Raw genomic sequence first — 19,811 nt, 5'->3', positions numbered from 1 at the left:
ATGCTCCTCTAGGATTCCGTCACATCCCATTCATCTTCTTCTGGAAACTAAATCTCATGTTTTCCTAAGCCTGCTTCATCAAGATGTCCGTTGAGTGTCTCACTGAGCCATGCCCATTTCCATATAAAGATCCACATGGGGCATACTGGGCAGTGAATGTCACAAAGTCATACATGGGGTGGACAGGCCCAGCTGGTGAGAAGTGGAAAGAACAGGAGAATAAGAGAGTCAAGGGAGGATGACAAGGTGTAGTCATCCAGGAAGGGACTGTGATTCAGAGGTAAATGAGGTACTGGTTGCACAACATGGTGAAGGTTCCAAAGGCCACTGAGTTGTTCACTGGATTTGAATCTGCTGAGTTTCACGTAATGTGATGAACATTTCTGCACTCTCCTGGCCCAAAGTTGCTCGTGGCCCCACTTCAGAGAGGCCTACACCTTCCACCAGCCTCCCTGCACAGAGCCCTCCTTACCTGAACCTCTCCTCAGCTAGCACTGGCTTCTCTGCCAGCTTCTCTGCCAGCTGCTCTGCCAACTTCACCACCCGGAACTGCAGCTTCTCCCCCAGCACGGATTCAATGATGTCCTTGTACTCTTCACACTCTGAGGAAACAGAGATGCTGCCTCAGGGGAAAGCTGCACCCCCTGCTGTGGTCACTGCCTTCAAGGGAGGAGCTAGGGTCCATCCCAAGGGCAGAGGTAACTGCGGTAGCAGGCTGTAGGCAGGGATTTCCACATCTGATTCCTCAGCCTCCCCACTGCGGGGCATTCAGTTCCTCCCCATTTTAGAGCTGGGGAAAGAGAAGCTGCAAGGCACAGAAGGGAACTAGACAGACTAACTGCCATTAGGAAAGGTCAGAAGTCACAGTCCCTGAGACTGACCGTGAATCATGGGCCAGTCTAACAAGACTTGCAACCTCGGAGGTGAAACACTGAGCAGGGGCATGAGGCGGTGGCTTCTTGTGTGGTTGGGGTGGACCCTAGGACTAAGGGACTGATGGTTCCCTTGTGCAGGGATTTCAGTACTGAGGAAGTACCTCAGAGGTTAAAAAAAAAATTCATCTGGATACACTTGTGTGAAATATGTTGCGTTAAACTGTGAGGACCTGAAAGACATGAGCCGAAATACTAGGATGATGTGTGTTAGTAGAAGCAGTAGTACTAGGACCTGCGTTTACAATGTACCAGGCAGTGTTGTAAGAGTTCTAGAACAATTTACTGACTATTTATTCCATCTCAAACATGCAGCAGCACTGGGTGGACAGAGAGGAAAACCGAGGCACAGAAAGACATGCAGCGTGGATGTGCGCCGAGGGAGCCTGGCCCAGAGTCTGTGTTCTTCACCTCTGCACTGTGTGACCTTGACACCAAGGTCCTGGGGGATACCCTTTTCCTTCTTCACCTTCACAACATGGTTCTTAAATTATGTTAGGTTGATAAGGAAAGATGTAAATAAAACATAGTTTATCCTTTCCCCAAAGTGCACCTCTTCACTTTCTCAAATAGCAGGCTTCACATTTAGTTTCTCTGTTTCAGTCATTTTTCATTAAGTACACCCTAACCATCGGTTTACTGAAAATCAATTGTAAGCAAATGACACAAACCCAGAGTTGTCCAGATTCCTCCAATCATCTTGTTGTGTATTTCCCCCGAGTCCTCAGGATTCCATTTGTCACTACACACCCCTCCTACTGAACAGGCAACTGTGCTTCCAAATACCAGGATGACTGTGGGAGCGAAGGGCCTGCCCCACATACCGGCGTGGGTTTTCCTAGCAATGGTGTTCTCTCCCACTTACCCTCATTCTCATTTTCGCCACATGTCTCATGATCCAACTCTCAGGGTCACCTGGATTTCCTGCTGACACACATCACTGAAGTTTCACCAGCACAGGAAGAGACAGATTGGGTGATGCAGATTATCTAATTTCCCCAGAGAACATCCGGAGTCTCCCCACAGGGTGTCGCATGACTTCCTGGGACTCAGGAAGGAGACCCTGCACCCAGGAAACACAGCTTCCCGCTCACCAGGGAGCCCCTGTCTTGATGGCATCATTCATGGAGAGCATGGTTTCCATGAGGAGCTGACTCATCTTTAATTCTTTCAAAGCAGGTACTATCACCTGCTTCCCCCAGAGTGTGCTGTCACCACGTGACCCCAGTGTAACTGGCACAGTACTTTGCCACTGCGACCTCAGGGAAGCTTGTACTGAAGGAAGTCATTAGTCCCAGACGTTTAGCCAACAGTGATGCAGGACCAAATACAATTCAGAAAAGATTCCAATTGACAGGGTTTAGCTTGTTCTAGAGAGATATCAATAGGCATCAATAAGTGGAATGTTAGCTCTAGTCTCACACTACAGCTCACCACACGCCTGGACAATTTGCTCAATGCTTTATGCCTCAGTTTGCCCATCCTCAGTGACTTGAGTGTCAAATAGCTACTTCTGCCTTTCCTGCCTTGTTTGTGGTCAGCATGACACTTATACTGACAAAGGGGTGCAAGATAAAGTGTGGAGAGTTTCAGTTTCTGAGAGGAAAGAAAGTGATCATTCACCAGGTGGTGACCACGACCCTTAGGACTTACTGTATTTCTGCAGCTGGTTGGCCAGGCAGTAGGTAGTAGCTTGGCATACAAGGAATTTCTGGGTGAGATCTCGGAAGTCCTGCTTCTGTTTGGTCAGCTCTAAGTGCAGCTCCTGGTTGATCTCCAGCACTGTAAGTTCTGCCCTCGGACCACACGAAGCGCCAAGAGATCCTGCCATGGTGACGTGCGGCAGAAGAGGTAGAGCCGGGGACTGGGGAGAAGAAACCCAGCATATGATGGATTAAAAACAAGTGAAATCACATAAGTTTAATCAGGATTGAGGCATGAGGAAAAGCAGGAGTATTCAACTTACTGTTGGGAACAACTTGATCACCAGCTCACAACACTTGAGGATCTGGAACCACAAAAACAACGTTCGAGAGCACAGAGCTCAGGGCCACAGGCACTGCCTGCTGCGCAGACTCTAACAGGAGTGATGGAGCGGGGCCCGGAGTGCCAGGTAACCGTCTGCAGTTGCAATAACAGAACTGGACGGTGGGGGGTGGCCATGGAATCCTGGGGGCCCCTGTGTTCTAGTTGCCTAGGCCACACTGCTTGGGGTCTCGTGAAGGTTGCCACAATGGGGACACCCCCTCTCCAGCCACTCTTAATGGCTTTCTATACTTGTGCTGATAGCACCAACCTATCTCTTCCCAAAAGTTATCCAAGCATTGCTGTCATTTTCCTTCTCCTGTGTCTATAAAAATACCAAGAGACAAATTGTTTTCTCAAAAGTCTTATTTTCTTAAGGGCTGTCATGAAGTCACACCACCTTCTCTTTAAGTGGTAACAGGCCTTATGGCTTTTTCGCAAGTGAAAGATGTCAGACTTGTAGAATGTCATGGCGTCGTCCTCTTGGTCTTTGCCAGTTTTGTGTAACTCATAAAAACTGTAGGACAAAGAGCAGAATATAATGTTAAGTGAATGAATAATTAATTTATGAAAGTCTTCTCAGTCCTGACTCAATATTCTGTTCACTGCATCCCTGTGTTATTTCAGATCCTTATCTCAATGGGGCAGCTTGCTGGCTCCATAAACTTCTCTCACGCTTGACGTGCCAGTGTTATAAACTCCTCCTCCAGGTGTGGATTACTCTATTTTTGTTTTTCTTAATGTCTCTAAACAGTGTATTTTATAATTGTCACGTATGAATTGTATTCTAGTCCCACGTAATCGTTTTCCAAGCTGTCAAATTGATGAAAACAAATTCTGCACATGTCGTTGAATAGAGACCACGTCTTTGGGAAAGACTTGTCAGCATGATGCTGTTGTTCTATATTCATCCAGTTCACCCACATACTGAACAGACAGGGATGCAGAGCAGTGTTCATGGAACTCTGCTTGATAGCTCTCTTTGAGTTTTCCTCACGCCATTGCCCTGGGCTCCACTCCACAAATAAAACATGGTAAGTTCAAGGTCGTGGATCAGGGAGGGTTGATGATCCTTAGTGTTCGTGTGTCCTTGTGCTCAGGGACATAGAAGATTAGCTTGAGAGGAGAGGGGCAGGCAGGCGGGGGAAAGTGAGGTTCTAAAGGAAGTCCTCACTTGCTCAGCATCTGTCCCTTTCTGGGTCTGGTGACACTGAGACTTAGGAGACACTCTGCAGCATCACTCTCTTCACTTTAGCTGCTGGACTAACCTGAATTGAGAGTGCAATGGGTGTTCCCAAGTACCCCTGAGCATTTGTGTCAAGGTTAAAGATGGAGGACTACCTCAGCCACTTAGGAAAGCTTGTCTTCTCCCCGCCCCATGCCATCCTCCCACCACACTGCTTAATGCCGTTGGTGTGTGAGATCCAGCAGAGGCTTTACAGAAATCTATTTTGTGGTGTCTGTGGGGCCGGAAATTCTCTGTGGGAAAAAAAATGTGTCAAATTCCTTCACTTTACCCTGATGAACCCAAAGGCTCACAAAAGGTACCCGGCTTCCTTGAAGCCACAAGTAGCTCCACTCCTGGTACGATGTGCTCTTCTCTCAGGCCCTGACTTTTCTCCAAATAGTCACTGTTGGCTAGAGTCAAACTAGGCTGGTCACTCTATAAAGCGATTGGCAGCACATGGACTAAATATTCAACAGCCATTTTAATCAAATATATTGCCAAAGTATCTTCCAAAATCGCATACTGTCCTTTTATACATACCCATTTGCAACTGCAAAAGCCCAAAGTCATATTTTCCTGATAAGCTGTGGTCATTGTCATCACCTTCATTCACTTTAACCTGTAAACTGAAGGTCTCTGTATTATTACAAGACGTTAGAGGCACAGATGGGCCTACAGCTTGTTTAAGTGCATGAAGAGACTCCTGTGTCTCTGTGGACCAATGGAGTTGAGCAGCACTCTTTCTCCTACATAAGTTATCTCAGATTGTTTTAAGAGAATCCTGATTTTTCTATCCATGGTAACATTTCTCTAAAGAACATATGCTTTCTGGATTGAGTCTTAGTGAGAAAATGCTTCCCATTGCAGTAAGAACTATAAAATAAATCATCAGTCTGAATCCGGGCTTTCCTTCCTGAGCAAACTCTCCTGGGACTTTGAAGGTTTTCAATGAGCTGGTACTTACTTAACAAATGATATAGATAATGATTTTTTCATAGCACTTCAAATATTGCACTAGGACGCTATGCATGTCAGTGAAGTAATGAATTCGTCTTCAATCACCTCTGTGTAGGAAGAATTTGGACAACTATTTTTGACTGGACAGAATGTACTTGTGAGTTTCCTCACACAGTACTATCAGCCCTCAGTGTGAACTGGGTTGTGATGGAGGTGGGTCTCGAGAGTTGAAAAGTAATCTGCTCTCTCCTTCCATCACTGAGTCATGAATGCTCAGTGGAACACGTGGAGGTTGTGGCCATTGTCACCCTTGTGAAACCACCAGCCCAGCCAATCCCAGCTATGTCCCAGTGACCCATCTCATGGGAACATCCCCCTTTTCAGGCTACAAAACCATGGGAAGGATGCGAGTTACAAGGTGACTCTCTCTTTCCCTGAGTGATCTTTGAGCTCATTCACCTGTTACTGCAATGGTTGCTGGTTCAAGTGCAACAGGGTTGGTTGTTTGTTTGTTTGGACAGATCCCAGGTCTATTAAAGCTCAGTTTGTACTGCATATTCTTCCTTAGTAACCTTCTCTCTGACCCTTATCCTCAATCTCTCTATTCAATAAGACATGGGAAAATCCTGTCTGAACTCCTGAGGTTCACATTAGTTATGAAAAGACTTCTTAGAAAGAAAATTTTTCTCTCTCTTTTCTTTTAAGGATAAAAACAAGTTCTGGATTTTGTAGTCTTGCTATCTCACGGATAATACCACGTTTCTTTCGGAAGCGGAGTTTTTGCAGCTGCTCGTTCTTGGAAAGCTGGTGTCGATTCACTTAAGCCAAACACCAGGAACACCCTTCTGATTAAACAACTTGGGTTTTAGTACTTTGCAGCTGGAAAGACACATTATGGTCTGAGTAAAAGGGTGTCAGAAAGAGTCTCCTATCACATTTGGGCTTTGCTTGGATGATATGAAGGAGGATGGGAGGAAGCAGGGTTTGTTCCATACTCAATACTGTGAGTCAGCATGGGCAGGTCTGTGACTGAAGTAAAAAAGTAAAAAATATTCCCTTAAAAAAAAGAGGAGGTTTGGGGTTTTGTAGGTTGCACAGTGACATTGGTTTGTCTGTGCCTGGACAAAATTAGGAGGTAGCCTTATTTTGCTTGATTATTAAGGTCTCAGAGTAATCTTGTCTGAGTTTAATATTCTTTACCTGAGATTGTTTATTTCTAACATGAGAACAAATCAGTTTGGCTGGTAGCGTCAGCTCAATTCAGGCATCAATTCATGTACCTAATTATTTATGAGCATTTATGGGGTCCCTGTGGGTAAAGCATGGTGTTAATTCTACTGGGAGATTCAGACTGAGGGGACACATTCCTTTCTGAACGGAGCTTAAACGTGACTCTTCCCAGGACAGTGGGTTATCAGTAGGTGAGAACATCAAACTCCGAATGGCTCCACGTGGTGAGAGGGAGATGATGAGAAGGAACAATGACTCTCAGCTCATTGTCCTCGGCACAGTAAAATCCATGGGGCTTCTTTTCGGTTTCCTCTCTCTACTTTGCTGGAAACTCTCTCCAGGTGGGAAACCGGAGCGATTGTGGGGCCCACTTGTTTGTCTTTCGTTTCTCAGGGATCACTCACTAACCTTTATTGCCTGAAGCTCAGTCTCTTGAAAATATTTGTTTCCTGTATCCCATCCAGTTTGTTGTTATCATTTTCTTTGTTTGTTTCTCTCAGGAGAGTAAATCCAGCTTCCGTTACTCTGTATTCACGTGGCACCCTTTTAACAAATCCAAGCTGGAAAATGTCTCTCAAGATTCTGAAGTGACTTTTACACAATAAAGAGCACAGCCATGACCAGGGTGAAACTGTGAACCTAGGAAACCTCTTAAAGCTTGCATTTTAAAAGCACCCTACCAGATCCAAGGACAGAAGTGTCTGCGTCTGTATTAGAGGATGCAGAAGTCCCATAGGCCCCTGCCCAAGGACTGAGGGGATGTTCCTTTGAGGTCTGTGCTAAAAACCAGTTCTCCGTGAGTGGACATGCCCCTTGAGAAGCATGTCAGCCTTGGTTACTTCAATTCCCCAAAAGGTCCCTCAGCGAAGGATGAACATGACTACAAATTGGCCAAAGGGAACGTGTTGACTTTCATGAGGTGTCTCTAAGGAAACACTGGTCCAAGGCTGACTTACGTTCCCGAGGGAGCCAGGAAGAGACACCAGATGTTTAAAGTCCCTGGGCTGCAACCAGTCACTCAAGGAGGGGCAAAGGTTCCCAGACTCTCTCTCGGGAACCTCACTGTGTTGTTCCAATAGAGACCCCGGAAAGCACTCCACCCACAAGATCTTCTCCTCTTGTGGGTACAAAACGTTCCTGTGCCTGACTTGCTACGCACCGGACACGGTGCTAGATACTACTGCTTGTGAGTTGGGGGTATTGCCTGTCCGTTATAAAAGACAAAAATAAAACTGAGGAAAGCCAGTTAAGCTATCAGAAACATCTGTCTTCCCTGGGCTGGGAGAGGCCGTCACCTGGCCACACGGGGCTCCCTGAGTTCAAGATCTCTGCTGGTGTTTCTGCAGTAAAGGGGTAAGCTGGCCAACTCTCTTTCCAACAGAAAATGGAACTAGTCTCAAATAAAGTGTTCCTGTTTCATGGATTAGGGCCTTAATCCTCATTCACCTGGAGGGTTGTCGATGCACACAGTCTGGCACTTGAAAGAAATGCAGCATGTTTTTCCCCAGAGCAACTTAGAAGGGGAGCAGGAAGTTTTGCCCTCTGGGAAAAATGTGTCCCAGAAATGCCTTCCAAGAGTTTACCCCTACTACTAAATATATTAAAATGGTCTCTTATTAACCATAAATGGCAGTAAAGAGTTCAAACACAGTTCCCCAATAGTAGAATTTGTGTGCTCGAGATCCCAGATTCAGGGAAATGATAGGTTTCAGCACATTCGGGGTGCAATGCATAAGCCTCACTTTGGGAAAACTACCTTCCTTCGTGATCATGGTGTCTACCCGCCCTCGCACCACGCTAATGCAAGATACTAAAATTGAAGAAGTTGTGTGAGGGAGAACAGAGCATAACGGAGGACTGTGTAATATCTGCTCAATTGATGTGTAAACCTAAACCTGTGCAGAACGTGATGTCATGGGAGAAACCTAAATGTCCATTGACAGATGCCTGGATAAAGAAATCGTGGTGTACGTATATAATGGCATACAATTCAGCCATAAGAAAGAATAAAATAATGTCGTTTGGAGCAACGTGGATGGAGCAGGAGACTGTCATTCGAAGTGGAGTAAGCCAGAGAGAGAAAGAAAAGTAGCATATGCTATCACTTACATGTGGAATCTAAAAAAAAAGAAAGACACAAAAGAACTTATTTATAAATCAGAAATAGTCTCACAGACATAGAAAACCAGCTATTGGTCAGCAGAGGGGGAAAGGGGATGGGAAAGGATTAATTGGGATTTGGGGATGTGCAGATGCTCATTACTATATATAAAATAGATAAGCAACAAGTTTAGTCTGCATAGCACAGGGAACTATATTCAATATCTTGTGGTAACCTATAAGGAAAAAGAATATATGTATGTATAGGTATAACTGAAAAATTATGCTGTATACCAGAAATTGACACAGCATTGTAAACTGACTAGACATCAACTTAAAAGTCAAAACACTTAAAGAGCAAGGTTGTTAATTTTTTTTTAGAAAGGTAAGGATGCAACCCCCTCAAATCAAAGTGTTGGTGGCACCCTGTAACGGCGAGTTATTACTGACTGTGGAGGTGCACCAACCTGGAGTCTGAGCAGCTGGGGATTTCCACGCCCTTCCTTCAGCCTCCATCAGCATGGCAGGTCCTGTAGAATCCACATATCCCACCATGAAGGTCAAGGTGGCCTCGGTGCTCCAGAAGGTCCAGAGGGACCCGTGGCATCTGGTGAGACCCCAGAATCCATCGCGCCAGGCCCAACTCCGTCAAGATCCAGGACAACGGAGCTGCCACAGTCGCCCCACCTGCGCCCACAGAGAAGAGCAAGTGAGGACAAGAACTAAGAGCCACAGGGGGAGGTCGCTGCCTGAAGCATAAAAGCAGCTCAGGAGGGAGGCTTGGTGAATTGGGAGACTCAGAAGCAGGAGAATGAGTGGAAGTAAGACCAGAACGTTCCCTGCTGGGCTTGAAGCACAGGTCTTCCAATTAGGAGTCCTAGGCTCATAGGCTCCTGTTGTGCTCAGAGCCTGCGGAGGGAACCTGCTCCAGCGTCCCTGCCTCCTCGGCTGGAAGTTCATTCAGGGGCACACTGGGGCCCTGACACGAGCGAGCGGCACTGGACGCCCCATGGTGGGGCCCGGGGCCCACGGCCCTGGCCGCCTGCTCCCCGCCGCCCCGGAGCCCCCGCAGGTGCCGACCCCGCCTCTCGGGCTGAAGTCCCCCATGTGCCACCTCCCCTGCGCTCCGCCGGCGCGCTGCACCCTCCGCAGAAAGGGAGGCTGTGAAAGGCTTTCCAAACGGGCCGCTCTTGGAAGCTTTCCAACCGGCAGCTGAGTCCCTTAAACGTCCCGAGGGTGGAAACGTCCAGAGGCCCGTCGGGCACCGCACGGAACTCCCCACCCGGGACCGAGCGAGGCCTTGAGTCTTGGGGATGCGGGAGGCCGTGAAGGGGGGACCCAGAAACCTGAAGAGGAGAAAGAAGCCAGGGAGGAAAGAGCCCAGAAGAAACGCGGTCACCTGCTTTTCCCCGACGTCCCCCCCGCGGGGCGGGCGCGGCCAGGCTGCTGGTGGGGCGCCGCGTAGGGGCCTCTGGGGTTCGAACACGACTCCCAACAGAGAGAGGAATCTGTCCCCAGGGGAAGCCGGAAGGGCTTGCACCCTTTGCACGTCTGGTGCCAGGGCAGGGCAATCCCAGGAAGCCCCGAGGGCTGTTCTGATGGTCGTCTGAGCTCCCAGGGCGGCGGGAGGAGGATACAAGAGGAAAGGAACACTTTTTGTTTATTGTGTTTCTCCTGGCGAGAATTTTTACCTCAGGGCAGAAAACTCTAGCAATCCCGGCAGAGCAGCTGGATTTGGGGCAGGTCTAAACGCCGTGCCTGTGGCTCATCCCCGAGAGGACTTCGTGTCCCTCACGACGTACAAACCCGCAGAGACGCGCCGAGGGAAGGCGAGCGAGGCGCCCCCTGGCGTCGCGGAGGAAGCGGGCTCGGGGCGGCGTGAGCGAGCGCCCGGCAGGAGGCGGGTCCTGGGCCCGCGGGGCTGCGCGCCGCCTGGCTCCGCGGGGGGCGTCGGGCCGTCCTGCGGTTCCAGGGCGTCTTGGTGAGCACTCTGGACTCTGAATCCAGACATCCGAGGTCGAGTCTTGGTGGGACCTTCCCTTTAGGCCGCGCTCAACCGACTCTTATCCCGCAGCCCCAACTCCGCGGCTGCCTGAAAGCGAACTCGCGCCTCAGATACGCGCTGAGTGGACGTGCTCTCCGGCTCCCGTCTCCGGCTTTCTGCTGCTCTCGGACCTACGGTCTGGGTCCCAGGAAGGAAGCTGCGCGGCCTACGAGCTCCCCGAGCCACAGTCCCTCTGGCTCCCGCCGCCGCCTCAAAGCCGCATCCCCCGCGTTTTGCCGGCTCCTCCTCAGGAGTCGGAGTCCCGGAATCGGGCTTCTCTGGGCTGCGGGGTTCAGGCAGCGAGCAGGTGGGGGCACCCAGCCCGGGGCGTCCCCGCTGGACCAGGGCGACTGTGCCCGTCGCCGGACATCGGCGGCCCCGGCCCGGCCGCCGAGGGCGCAGAGGCAGCGCCAGTGCCACCCCCTAGTCGGGTCACCCTGGGTCTCCGGGCGGGGGTGGGGGGAGAGTAAAGGGCAGACGCAGCGCCCCCCTGAACCGTCCACCGCAAGGGGCTTCACATCGCACGTCTTGCAACCGCGCGATCGTCTGTCCCTGTGAGTAAATAGTCCGTGTGAGGGGTTTGTGATGTCGCTGACCAGCCAGGAGGAAGGCTGTGTCTCAGTTTTCGGCTTGATGGTTGCAGGCCTGAATTGGAAGTCCTGGGTTTTATTCAGATGCCCTATTTTATTCCGAATTTTAATTGATTCTATCCCAGCTTCTTCCGATTTTATTCAGAATTTCTTAGTCCTACGTCCTCATTGGATACAAAGCTGCTGTTAGGCTAAAATTTGAAAATCCGCTCCTGAAACCTTGTCGTTTCATCCAAAGCCCAGCCAGAAAGGGAACAGACCATGGGGTCCAGCGTTTCTCTGATCCTTCTCTCCCCAGGCATTTGAGACACTCGCAGGTCTTACACTCAAGCCTAGACCACACTAGAACATACCTTGTTTGGTTAGAGTTAAGTTGGAAACCACACTTCTTTTTTTTTTTTTTTTTACCATTATTAAATTAAATTTTTTAAATGTCACCTCTAGGTATTGAAAACACAATGTAAGTAAAAAGGGAACCAGTGTATCCTTTTGTTGAAGCACCATATGGATAAGAACTATCCCAAGAAACAAAAACAATAATTTATGTGTACTCCACGACAGTAACAAAACCAAAAACGGCTTTGCTCAATTGTGTGGTTAGTGGTATTTTTGCTGTTATCTTTGTTCTTTTGTCCATATAATAGGGGAAAAACCAAGGAGACTTTCTGAGACACTGTTTCTACTACTCCAAGAGTCCTTGAAAACAAAAATGCTTATTTGCAGAGAAAGCTTGAGATAAAAGAGAGACAGTCAATATAAAGCCTGTAGTTCTGAATTTGAATTGTGGTTTTTGTGGGTGTATGTGAGTACATAAATACACAAAACGATGAATATGTGTTTCCTAGATTTGTCCACTGGAAAGGCCTAGAAATAAACCAGTTCCAATAAGTATGCCTAGGATATTCAAGTTGTACTGTGAATACTGTTTTGCACAGGAACAAACCAGAGATTCTTAAAGAAATTACTGAATCCAGGTCGGGGTAGTGAATACTCAAGCTGAAAAAGAAACACCTTGTCCTAGTGATACCAGGAAAGGTCTCAAAGACTGCTGTGATCTTATCAAAGGGACGAAGGAGTCAGCTTAAAGTCACTCTTGCTGAAAGAGATGATGGAGTATCAGTAAGAACTATGGTGTTTTGTTTTGTTTTGTTTACTTTGCTACAGTTTCGTTCTTTTTTTAAAAATTGAAGTATACTCAGCTACAATGTATCAGTTTCTGGTGTACAGCACAGGGTCCCAGCCATATATGTATATCCATCCATGTATTTGTTTTCATATTCTTTTTCATCAAAGGTTATTATAAGATACTGAACATATTTCCCGGTGCTATATAGAAGAAATTTGTTCTTTTAATCTATTTTTATATGTAGTGGCTAACATTTGCAAATCTCAAACTCCCACATTGATCCTTTCCTACCTCCTTTCCCCCAGTAACCATAAGCCTGTTGACTATGTCTGTGGCTCTATTTCTGTTTTGTAGATGAGCTCATTAGTGTCCTCCTGTTTTTCTTTTTTTCAGGTTCCACATATGAGTGACATCATATGGCATTTTTCTTTCTCTTTCTGGTTTACTTCACTTAGAATGATAATCTCCAGGTCCGTCCATGTTCTGCAAATGGCACTATTTTATTCTTTTCTATGGCTGAGTAGTAGTCCATTGTATAAATGTACCAGGACTTCTTTATCCAGTCATTTGTCGATGGACATGTAGGTTGCTTCCGTGTCTTTGCTGTTGTATATAGTGCTGCTTTGAACGTTGGGGTCCATATAGCTTTTCAAATTAGAGTTCCCTCTGTTTATATGCCAGGAGTGGGACTGCTGGATCATATGGTAAGTCTGTTTTTAGTTTTTTGAGGAATCCCTGTACTGTTTTCCATAATGGCTGCACCAAACTACATGCCCACCAATAGTGTAGGCGGGTTCCCTTTTCTCCACACCCTCTCCAGCAATTTATCACCTGTGGAACTTTTAATGATGACCATTCTGACTGCTATGAGGTGATACCTCATGGTAGTCTTGACTTGCGTTTCTGTGATAATTAGTGATACTGAGCATTTTTTCATGTGCCTGTTGGCCACTTGCATGTCTTCATTGGAGAACGTCTTGTTTTGGTCTTCTGCCCGTGCTTGGATTGGGTTGTTTGTGTCTTTGCTTGTTAAGTTGTATGAGCTATTTAAATATTATGGAAATTAAACCTTTGTCAATCACATCATTTGCAAGTATTTTCTCCCATTCCATAGGTTGTCGTTTTACTTTGCTGATGGCTTCCTTTGCTGTGCAAAAGCTTGTAAGTTTAATTAGGTCCCATTTGTTAATTTTTGCTTTTATTTGTGTTGCCTGGGTAGACTGCCATAGGAGAACATTGGTAAGATTTATGTCAGAGAATGTTTTTGCCTATGTTTTCTTCCAGGAGGTTCATAGTGTCTTGTCTTCTATTTATGTCTTTAAGCCTTTTGGAGTTTATTTTTGTGTATGGTGTGAGGGAGTGCTCTAACTTCATTGATTTACATGAGCTGTGCACTTTTCCCAACACCGCTTGCTGAAGAGACTGTCTTTTCTCCGTTGTATATTTTGCGTCCTTCGTTGAAGATGAAAGTGGCTGTAGGTCTGTGGGTTTATTTCTGGTCTCTCTATTCTGTTCCTTTGATCCGTATGTCTGTTTTTATGCCACTACCATGCTGTTTTGATTGCTGTAGCTCTGTAGTAGTATCTGAAGTTTGGGAGGGTTATTCCTTCCACTTCATTCTTCTTCCTTAGTATTGCAATTCTGGGTCTTTTGTGATTCCATATACATTTTAGGATTATTTGTTTTACCTCTTCTTTACCAATTTGAATTTTTAAGATGCTTTTTCTTGCCTGATTTCTGTGGCTAGGACTCCCGTAACTGTGTTGAATAGAAGTGGTGAGAGTGGGTATCCTTGTCTTGTTCCAGATTTTAGTGGAAAGGCTTTCTGAGTTTCATCATTAGGTTTTACGCTGGCTGTGGCTTTGCCATAAATAGCTTTTATTATGTTGAAATATGTTCCCTCTGTAGCTACTTTGCTGAGAGGGTATTTTTTTTCTCATAAATGGGTGTTGAATTTTATCAAATGCTTTTTTCTGCATCTATTGAGATTATCATGTGATTTTTGTCCTTTCTTTTGTTGATGCCGTGTATCACATTGATTGATATGCATATGTTGAACCATTCTTATGTCCTTGGGATGAATCCTACTTGATCATGGTGTATGGTGTTTTTATGTGTTGTTGGATTCTGTTTGCTAATATTTTGTTGAAGATTTATACATCTATGTTCATCAGTGATATTGGCCTCTGATTTTAGTTTTTGGTAGTGTCTTTATCTGATTTTGGTATCAGCGTGATGGTGCCTTCATAGAATGGGTTTGGGAGTGTTCCCTCCTGTTCAGTCTTTTAGTAGAGTTTGAGATGATCGGTATGAGTAATTCTTTGTATGTTAGGTTAAATTCCCCAGTGAAGCCATCTGCTTCTGGACTTTTGTTTTTGTTTGTAGGGAGGTTGCTTTTATTGCTAATTCTGTCTCCTTTCCAGTGAACAGTCTGTTCAAGTGGTCTGTTTCTTCTTGATTCACTCTTGGTGAACCGTATGTTTCCAGAAAACGTGTCCATTTCCTCGTGGCTATCCAGTTTGCATCCATATAGTTGTTGATAGTATTCTCTCTCTCTCTTTTTTTTAATTTTTTTTTTTGTTTGTTTGTATCTCTGTAGTATTGGTTGTAATTTCTCCACTTTCCTTTCTCTTATTTTGTTTACTTGTGTTCTCTTTTCTTCTTGGTGAACCTGGCCAGAAGTTTCTCAATTTTGTTTACCCTTTCAAAACGTCAGCTCTTGGTTTGCTTGATTCTTTTCCTGTTTTTTCTCTGTCTTTTATTTGTTTCCTCCCTGGTCTTTATTGTTTCCTTCTCTCTGCTGACTTTAGGTTGTGATCTTCTTTCCCTAATACTTTGAGGTGATAGGTTAGCTTCTTTACTTGAGATTGTTCTTGTTTTTGGAGGATGGCCTGTATCTCAATGAACTTCCCTCTTAAGACTGCTTAGTTCTGTCGTGCCCCTCAGAGGAGAATGGGCCTGGGCAGAGCTGAGCACCCTGTGTGGAAAAGCAGATATTTGTCCAGAGGGGGTAGTTGAACAAGGGACTTGATTTGATCCCGGTGAGTCCTTTCAGTTGTCAACAGGTATTTGGAATGTCCTTTCTAGGACGTTTGCTTAATGGGTGGGCCTCTTCCTTGCATGAAAATCTCCTTGGAATTTTCATCTGAAACACACTTCCTTGGGCCTTATCCCAGGGGTTTTCAACCAGCCCCACAGTGACTGTGACGTGTGTGTTCTTTAGCTGTGCAGCCAGCCCCCAGGGATTGGAGACTGTCTGCTGCGTGATATCACGTTCACTTATCCAACAGTCTAGCGGTTATCGCTGCCTTCTCTGTTTTACATTATATATTCTTTTGTATTATAAACAAGATCAATATGATTGAAAAGGGTAATGAAATCAGTGTGAAGAGCAAACACGGTACACGGTGGGGTTGGTATCTGCATCTTGGGCTGCTTTTCCTAGGGCTGTGCTTTCATTGCTTTGGCACAGACCTGGGATAGGATCTGATTGGAAATGTGACAGAGACTGGAAGACACTGGTCAAATGTAGTGACTCCTGCTAACTGCTATTTTTCTTGCTTGACGAGTATTTACTGACTGTTCTATCTGGCAGGCTCTTGAGGAGACACTGGGGAGAAGGGGCGAACAAGGCAGACAGAGTACCTGCTCTCAGGAAGGTGATCGTGTGGCACAGGAGCCAGATGTTTTACAGAGAATCGCATGGATATGTATTTCAGTAGTGTCTGTGACATATTTAATACTTATGTGTTCCTTGGTCCCATTGTGTCAGCCAGATTTGAGAACTGACTGAGTATAAATACTGGACTATTGAACAGTGGTAAAAGTTTTCCTCAGGAGAGGTCCTTCAGGTATTTTTGTTTTGACACTGGAAATCCATTTGTTTGATCCAATGTGCCCTGAAATGCAGCTGTGGGTTCCCAGACTGTTTGGGCAGAAACGCTTGTGGCCAAGGGTTTTGTGTTGGCTCTGCTGCCACCACATGGTGTGGAAACTTAGGAAAGTCTCCTTATCTCTCCAGGCCTCAGTTTCCTTATCAGTAAGAGAAGGTTATTCAAATTCTCCAAATTCCCTTCCTGCTGAGGCTTTTTTTTTTTTTTTCTTTTTGTTTTTGTTTTTGTCTGAATGCATGATGGACTGAGACACATGTTAAATGCCCCCTGGGAACTGCAGCCAAGACCTGCCCTTGGTCCCTTGTCTGTGTATCTCCTGTGTGTCCGCGTGTCTCCTAGGAGCCTGAGCCGAGCCCACATGCTGAAGACATAGAACTGAGGGGAGGAGCTGGAAGAAAGAAAATCACTAGGCTTGGAGGATGTGAATAACACAAAGAAGGAAAAGGTAAAGGTGGAGGAAGGTGGTTGCCAGAGGACCTGAGAATATGGACAAGTTGAGTTCAGGCAAGTGAAGGGAAACTGAAGAATGCACACAGCACCATCTAGTTCTTCAAGTAGCAGCCTGAGCTAATCACGGAAGACCAGGAGGGTAACTTACTCCACAGTGAACTTGGGCACCTGCCAAGGAGATCCACAGGCTGAATCAGGGCTGGTTTATACTGCTGGGAAGCACCAGTTCCAAGAGGAAGGAATGTACATGATGCTCTGCTCCAGACCCCAGCCTTGACCTTGAAGCTGGCCTCACAGTGGATGCCATCCAAGTAAGTGTGAGCTTAGAGGCATAAATGCTGTTTGGAAAAACATTAGAGGTGTCCATCTTTACCTTAAACAGTTCTGCCCTATGGCCAGAAGGGGCCAGGGTAGGGAGACCTTCATCTGAAGCAGAGATAGTCATGGTATTCTGCATTTACAGCTTGGAAGGCTTTATACAAAACAACCTCGCAAATATACATTGAGTGCTTACTTTCCCTTATGCAGTGCCAAGAATGTGGATTTCAAATATCAGGAAGATTTTCGAGATGAAATCAAAGCACTGAGAGGAAAATCCAAGTGGATAATTTCAACAAAACGTGGTTGTTCTCTCCGTTGGGGTGTTGCGGCAGCCCAGAGGATCGGGGGGTACACCAAGGACATCTCCTCCTAATGACAGAGTGAAGCATTGGGAGGAATCCCTGAGGATAGGCAAGACTTCATCAGAGTCACCACAGGTGAGTGTCATAGGGCAAGAGAAGTACAGGACATGTTCCTCTCTAAGAAAGGGGATTTGCTACATCCTGGGAGAAGGCAGAGCATCCCTGAAAGGACAGTTGCACAGGAATGTAGTTGAGATGATGGGAGACTTGCAACCATTTTTATTCAATCAGTGAACGAATGTAGCTGAGAACATCCTCACTGGGTTTCCTTTGTGCATTGGCCAGAAATCAGTCACTTTATACATATGGATTTACTTTTGGACTCTTTATTCTGTTCTGTATCTACTGACCCGTCATTACAGTTATATCACACTGATTTGATACTACACCTTTATAATAGTTCTTGAAATCAGGTAGAGCTAGCCATCCAACTTTGCTCCTCATTTTACAGAAAATGTTTTGACTACGCTAGGTCTTTTTATTTCCGTATTCGTTGATTTTAGAATCAGCCAATCAGTTTCTATCAAAGCTACCGACTGCAAGTTTTAGTTGCATTGCATTGAATCAAGCTGGGGAATATTGACATCTCAAAAACAGTGAGCCTTCTGAGCCAAGAACAAAGAATTTGCTTCCATTCCTTTTATACTTCAAATACTTGTTTCCTAATGCTCTGCCCTTTTGATTAGACCCAAAAGTCAGTAGAAGCATAGATTTATTCTTATTAATTGGGATCAACGAACTTGATAGTTAAGTACGTTACATATCACTGTATACAGCGGGCTGACGTTCCCTTTCCTTCTTTTACCTGTTTCCTGTTAGGTGTCTGACATGTGGTCGAATTTCACTCACTACTTCCATTGACATTCTGGAATGGCATTGTTGCTATCGGTATGAAGAGTTGCTTTACGTTGTTGTTTCTCAAAGTCATCTTAGGCTGTGTTTAAATCTGCATATTGGCGAGCATCATTAATAGTTAATATCTTGGTATTCGAGTCTTCAGTAAGGTGAAAGACTAACATTTGAAAATGAGAAATAACTTCTTTATTATTTTCACCTTAAAAAAAAATACTATTTCCATTTCAGGTGTGTGTGCTCATGTGCAGATTCCTGACCTCCTCCAAAAAGTTGTTGTCGGTCCAAGACGATACAGATTAATTGAGTACAGAATGACCGCAGAACATGGGCTAAATGTCTCGTGTCCATGAGGTCCAAAATTTGGCTAAACATGTTTTTCCTAGATGTGATGTTTTTCGGAGCCAACTCATTTGCAGCTACAAAAGCTTCAAGCCATTTTCCTCCACCGCCTTGTGGCCATTGTCATAAAATCTTCTCTGCCTTCCCTTAGGTCACCTACCGTGGGATCTGTTTTATTCCATGGCCTTAGAGGAAGAGCCATTTTCCAGCTTCTTTAATGGAAGTGCATTAAGAGCCTCCTGTTTCCGTAAGACCAAATGGAAGTGAGGAGGGTATTTTAGTTACTAGGTCGGTAGGGCCATTATTGGGGTCCTCTAGGAACATACTGCCTTCACAAATCATTACATGCTGTTAAATGCAATAATTTTTCTCCCACTATACGACACTAAACCTCACCCATGCTCTAATTTCCCTAAAAGTGAACTTTGTGAGTGGGATCTTAAAAATGTTGAGATTCATTGCCCAACCACACGGTTCAGTCTTTTCAAGTACATCCCTCTGCCTTTTCTCTTGAATTTGCTGCAGTTTAAACAGGAGCAGAAATGGAACACCAGGAGGGAGCCCATGACAAATATCTGTGATGTGAACGGTGATAGTTGGCACCCTGCACACCTTCTGGAGCAGATCCTCTGGCTGCTTTCTGCCCTGACTCTTCAGCTCGTAAGTACCAGGGGCTGTCATTAATCTTCGTGTCTTGCTTTCACTAGGACGAGCCTATTCATGTCTGCTGTTGTTCTCACCTACCGACGCCGAACCAGGGCTGAGAACTGTCGTTTTAAAACTCTTTTCAGTGAACATTTATACACCTTCCTTCTGTATCTCTCAGTGCAATTAGCGCAGTGATTTACCGACAAGGGCTCACTCAGTGCTTTCATGGAGCTCAACTCTTTTAGAATCCAGGTTTTCCACATGAGGAGAAATCTTACATTTTATGGAACATGACAAGATAAGCAGAGGATGGGATTACAGAGTGTTGTTCTGTTTTTAAGGAAACAATAGTCATTGGGTTTATCAACCACTGTAATATCAAAAGTCGGGAGTTTAGTCCCAGACCACCCGACAGTCTCACTGTAAACTTGGAATCTCCTTTTTTTACTTTAGTTATTTGATCTAAATTTTTTTAGTTTTTTTTTTAACATTTTTTAAATTGAATTATAAGTCATTTTACAGTGTTGTGTCAAACTGATCTAAGACTGAGGATAAAATACCAAGTTTTTTGAACCTAGGAATTTGACTGCTATTTAAGTTATTTTTGATACGGAGAGAGAATCTTGAAGTCTGGGAAATAATTAACTTCTCAGAGAGAAAACCGCTAACCACTAATCGTTACAGCAAGGACGAATCTATAAGCCACATTAA

The 19,811-nt window shown here is 45.4% G+C and overlaps 1 protein-coding gene across 4 annotated transcripts in view; it reads right to left on the bottom strand.

The window, feature by feature from the left end:
• LOC141578633 (NBPF family member NBPF4-like) overlaps nucleotides 1–10,281 on the bottom strand; it is a 30,268-nt gene extending 19,987 nt beyond the window's left edge. Inside the window, exons 1-4 of one of the 4 annotated variants that reach the window (XM_074370198.1) lie at nucleotides 10,164–10,281; nucleotides 8,940–9,159; nucleotides 2,586–2,796; nucleotides 473–602 (exon numbers count right to left, since the gene is read on the bottom strand). In XM_074370198.1, coding sequence (XP_074226299.1) covers nucleotides 473–602; nucleotides 2,586–2,763 — 308 coding nt within the window. In that variant the 5' untranslated portion in view covers nucleotides 2,764–2,796; nucleotides 8,940–9,159; nucleotides 10,164–10,281. Of the gene's footprint in view, nucleotides 1–472; nucleotides 603–2,585; nucleotides 2,797–2,898; nucleotides 3,463–8,939; nucleotides 9,160–10,163 lie in introns of those variants that run through there. The other 3 variants (XM_074370197.1, XM_074370200.1, XM_074370199.1) reach the window with 3 other exon arrangements.
• Between the last annotated feature and the right edge of the window lie 9,530 nt (nucleotides 10,282–19,811).

This window comes from Camelus bactrianus, chromosome 9 (assembly GCF_048773025.1).
Source record: "Camelus bactrianus isolate YW-2024 breed Bactrian camel chromosome 9, ASM4877302v1, whole genome shotgun sequence".
NCBI lineage: Eukaryota > Metazoa > Chordata > Mammalia > Artiodactyla > Camelidae > Camelus > Camelus bactrianus.
The sequence above is the reverse complement of the archived record's forward strand: the minus strand, read 5'-3'. Positions and strand labels throughout refer to the sequence as shown.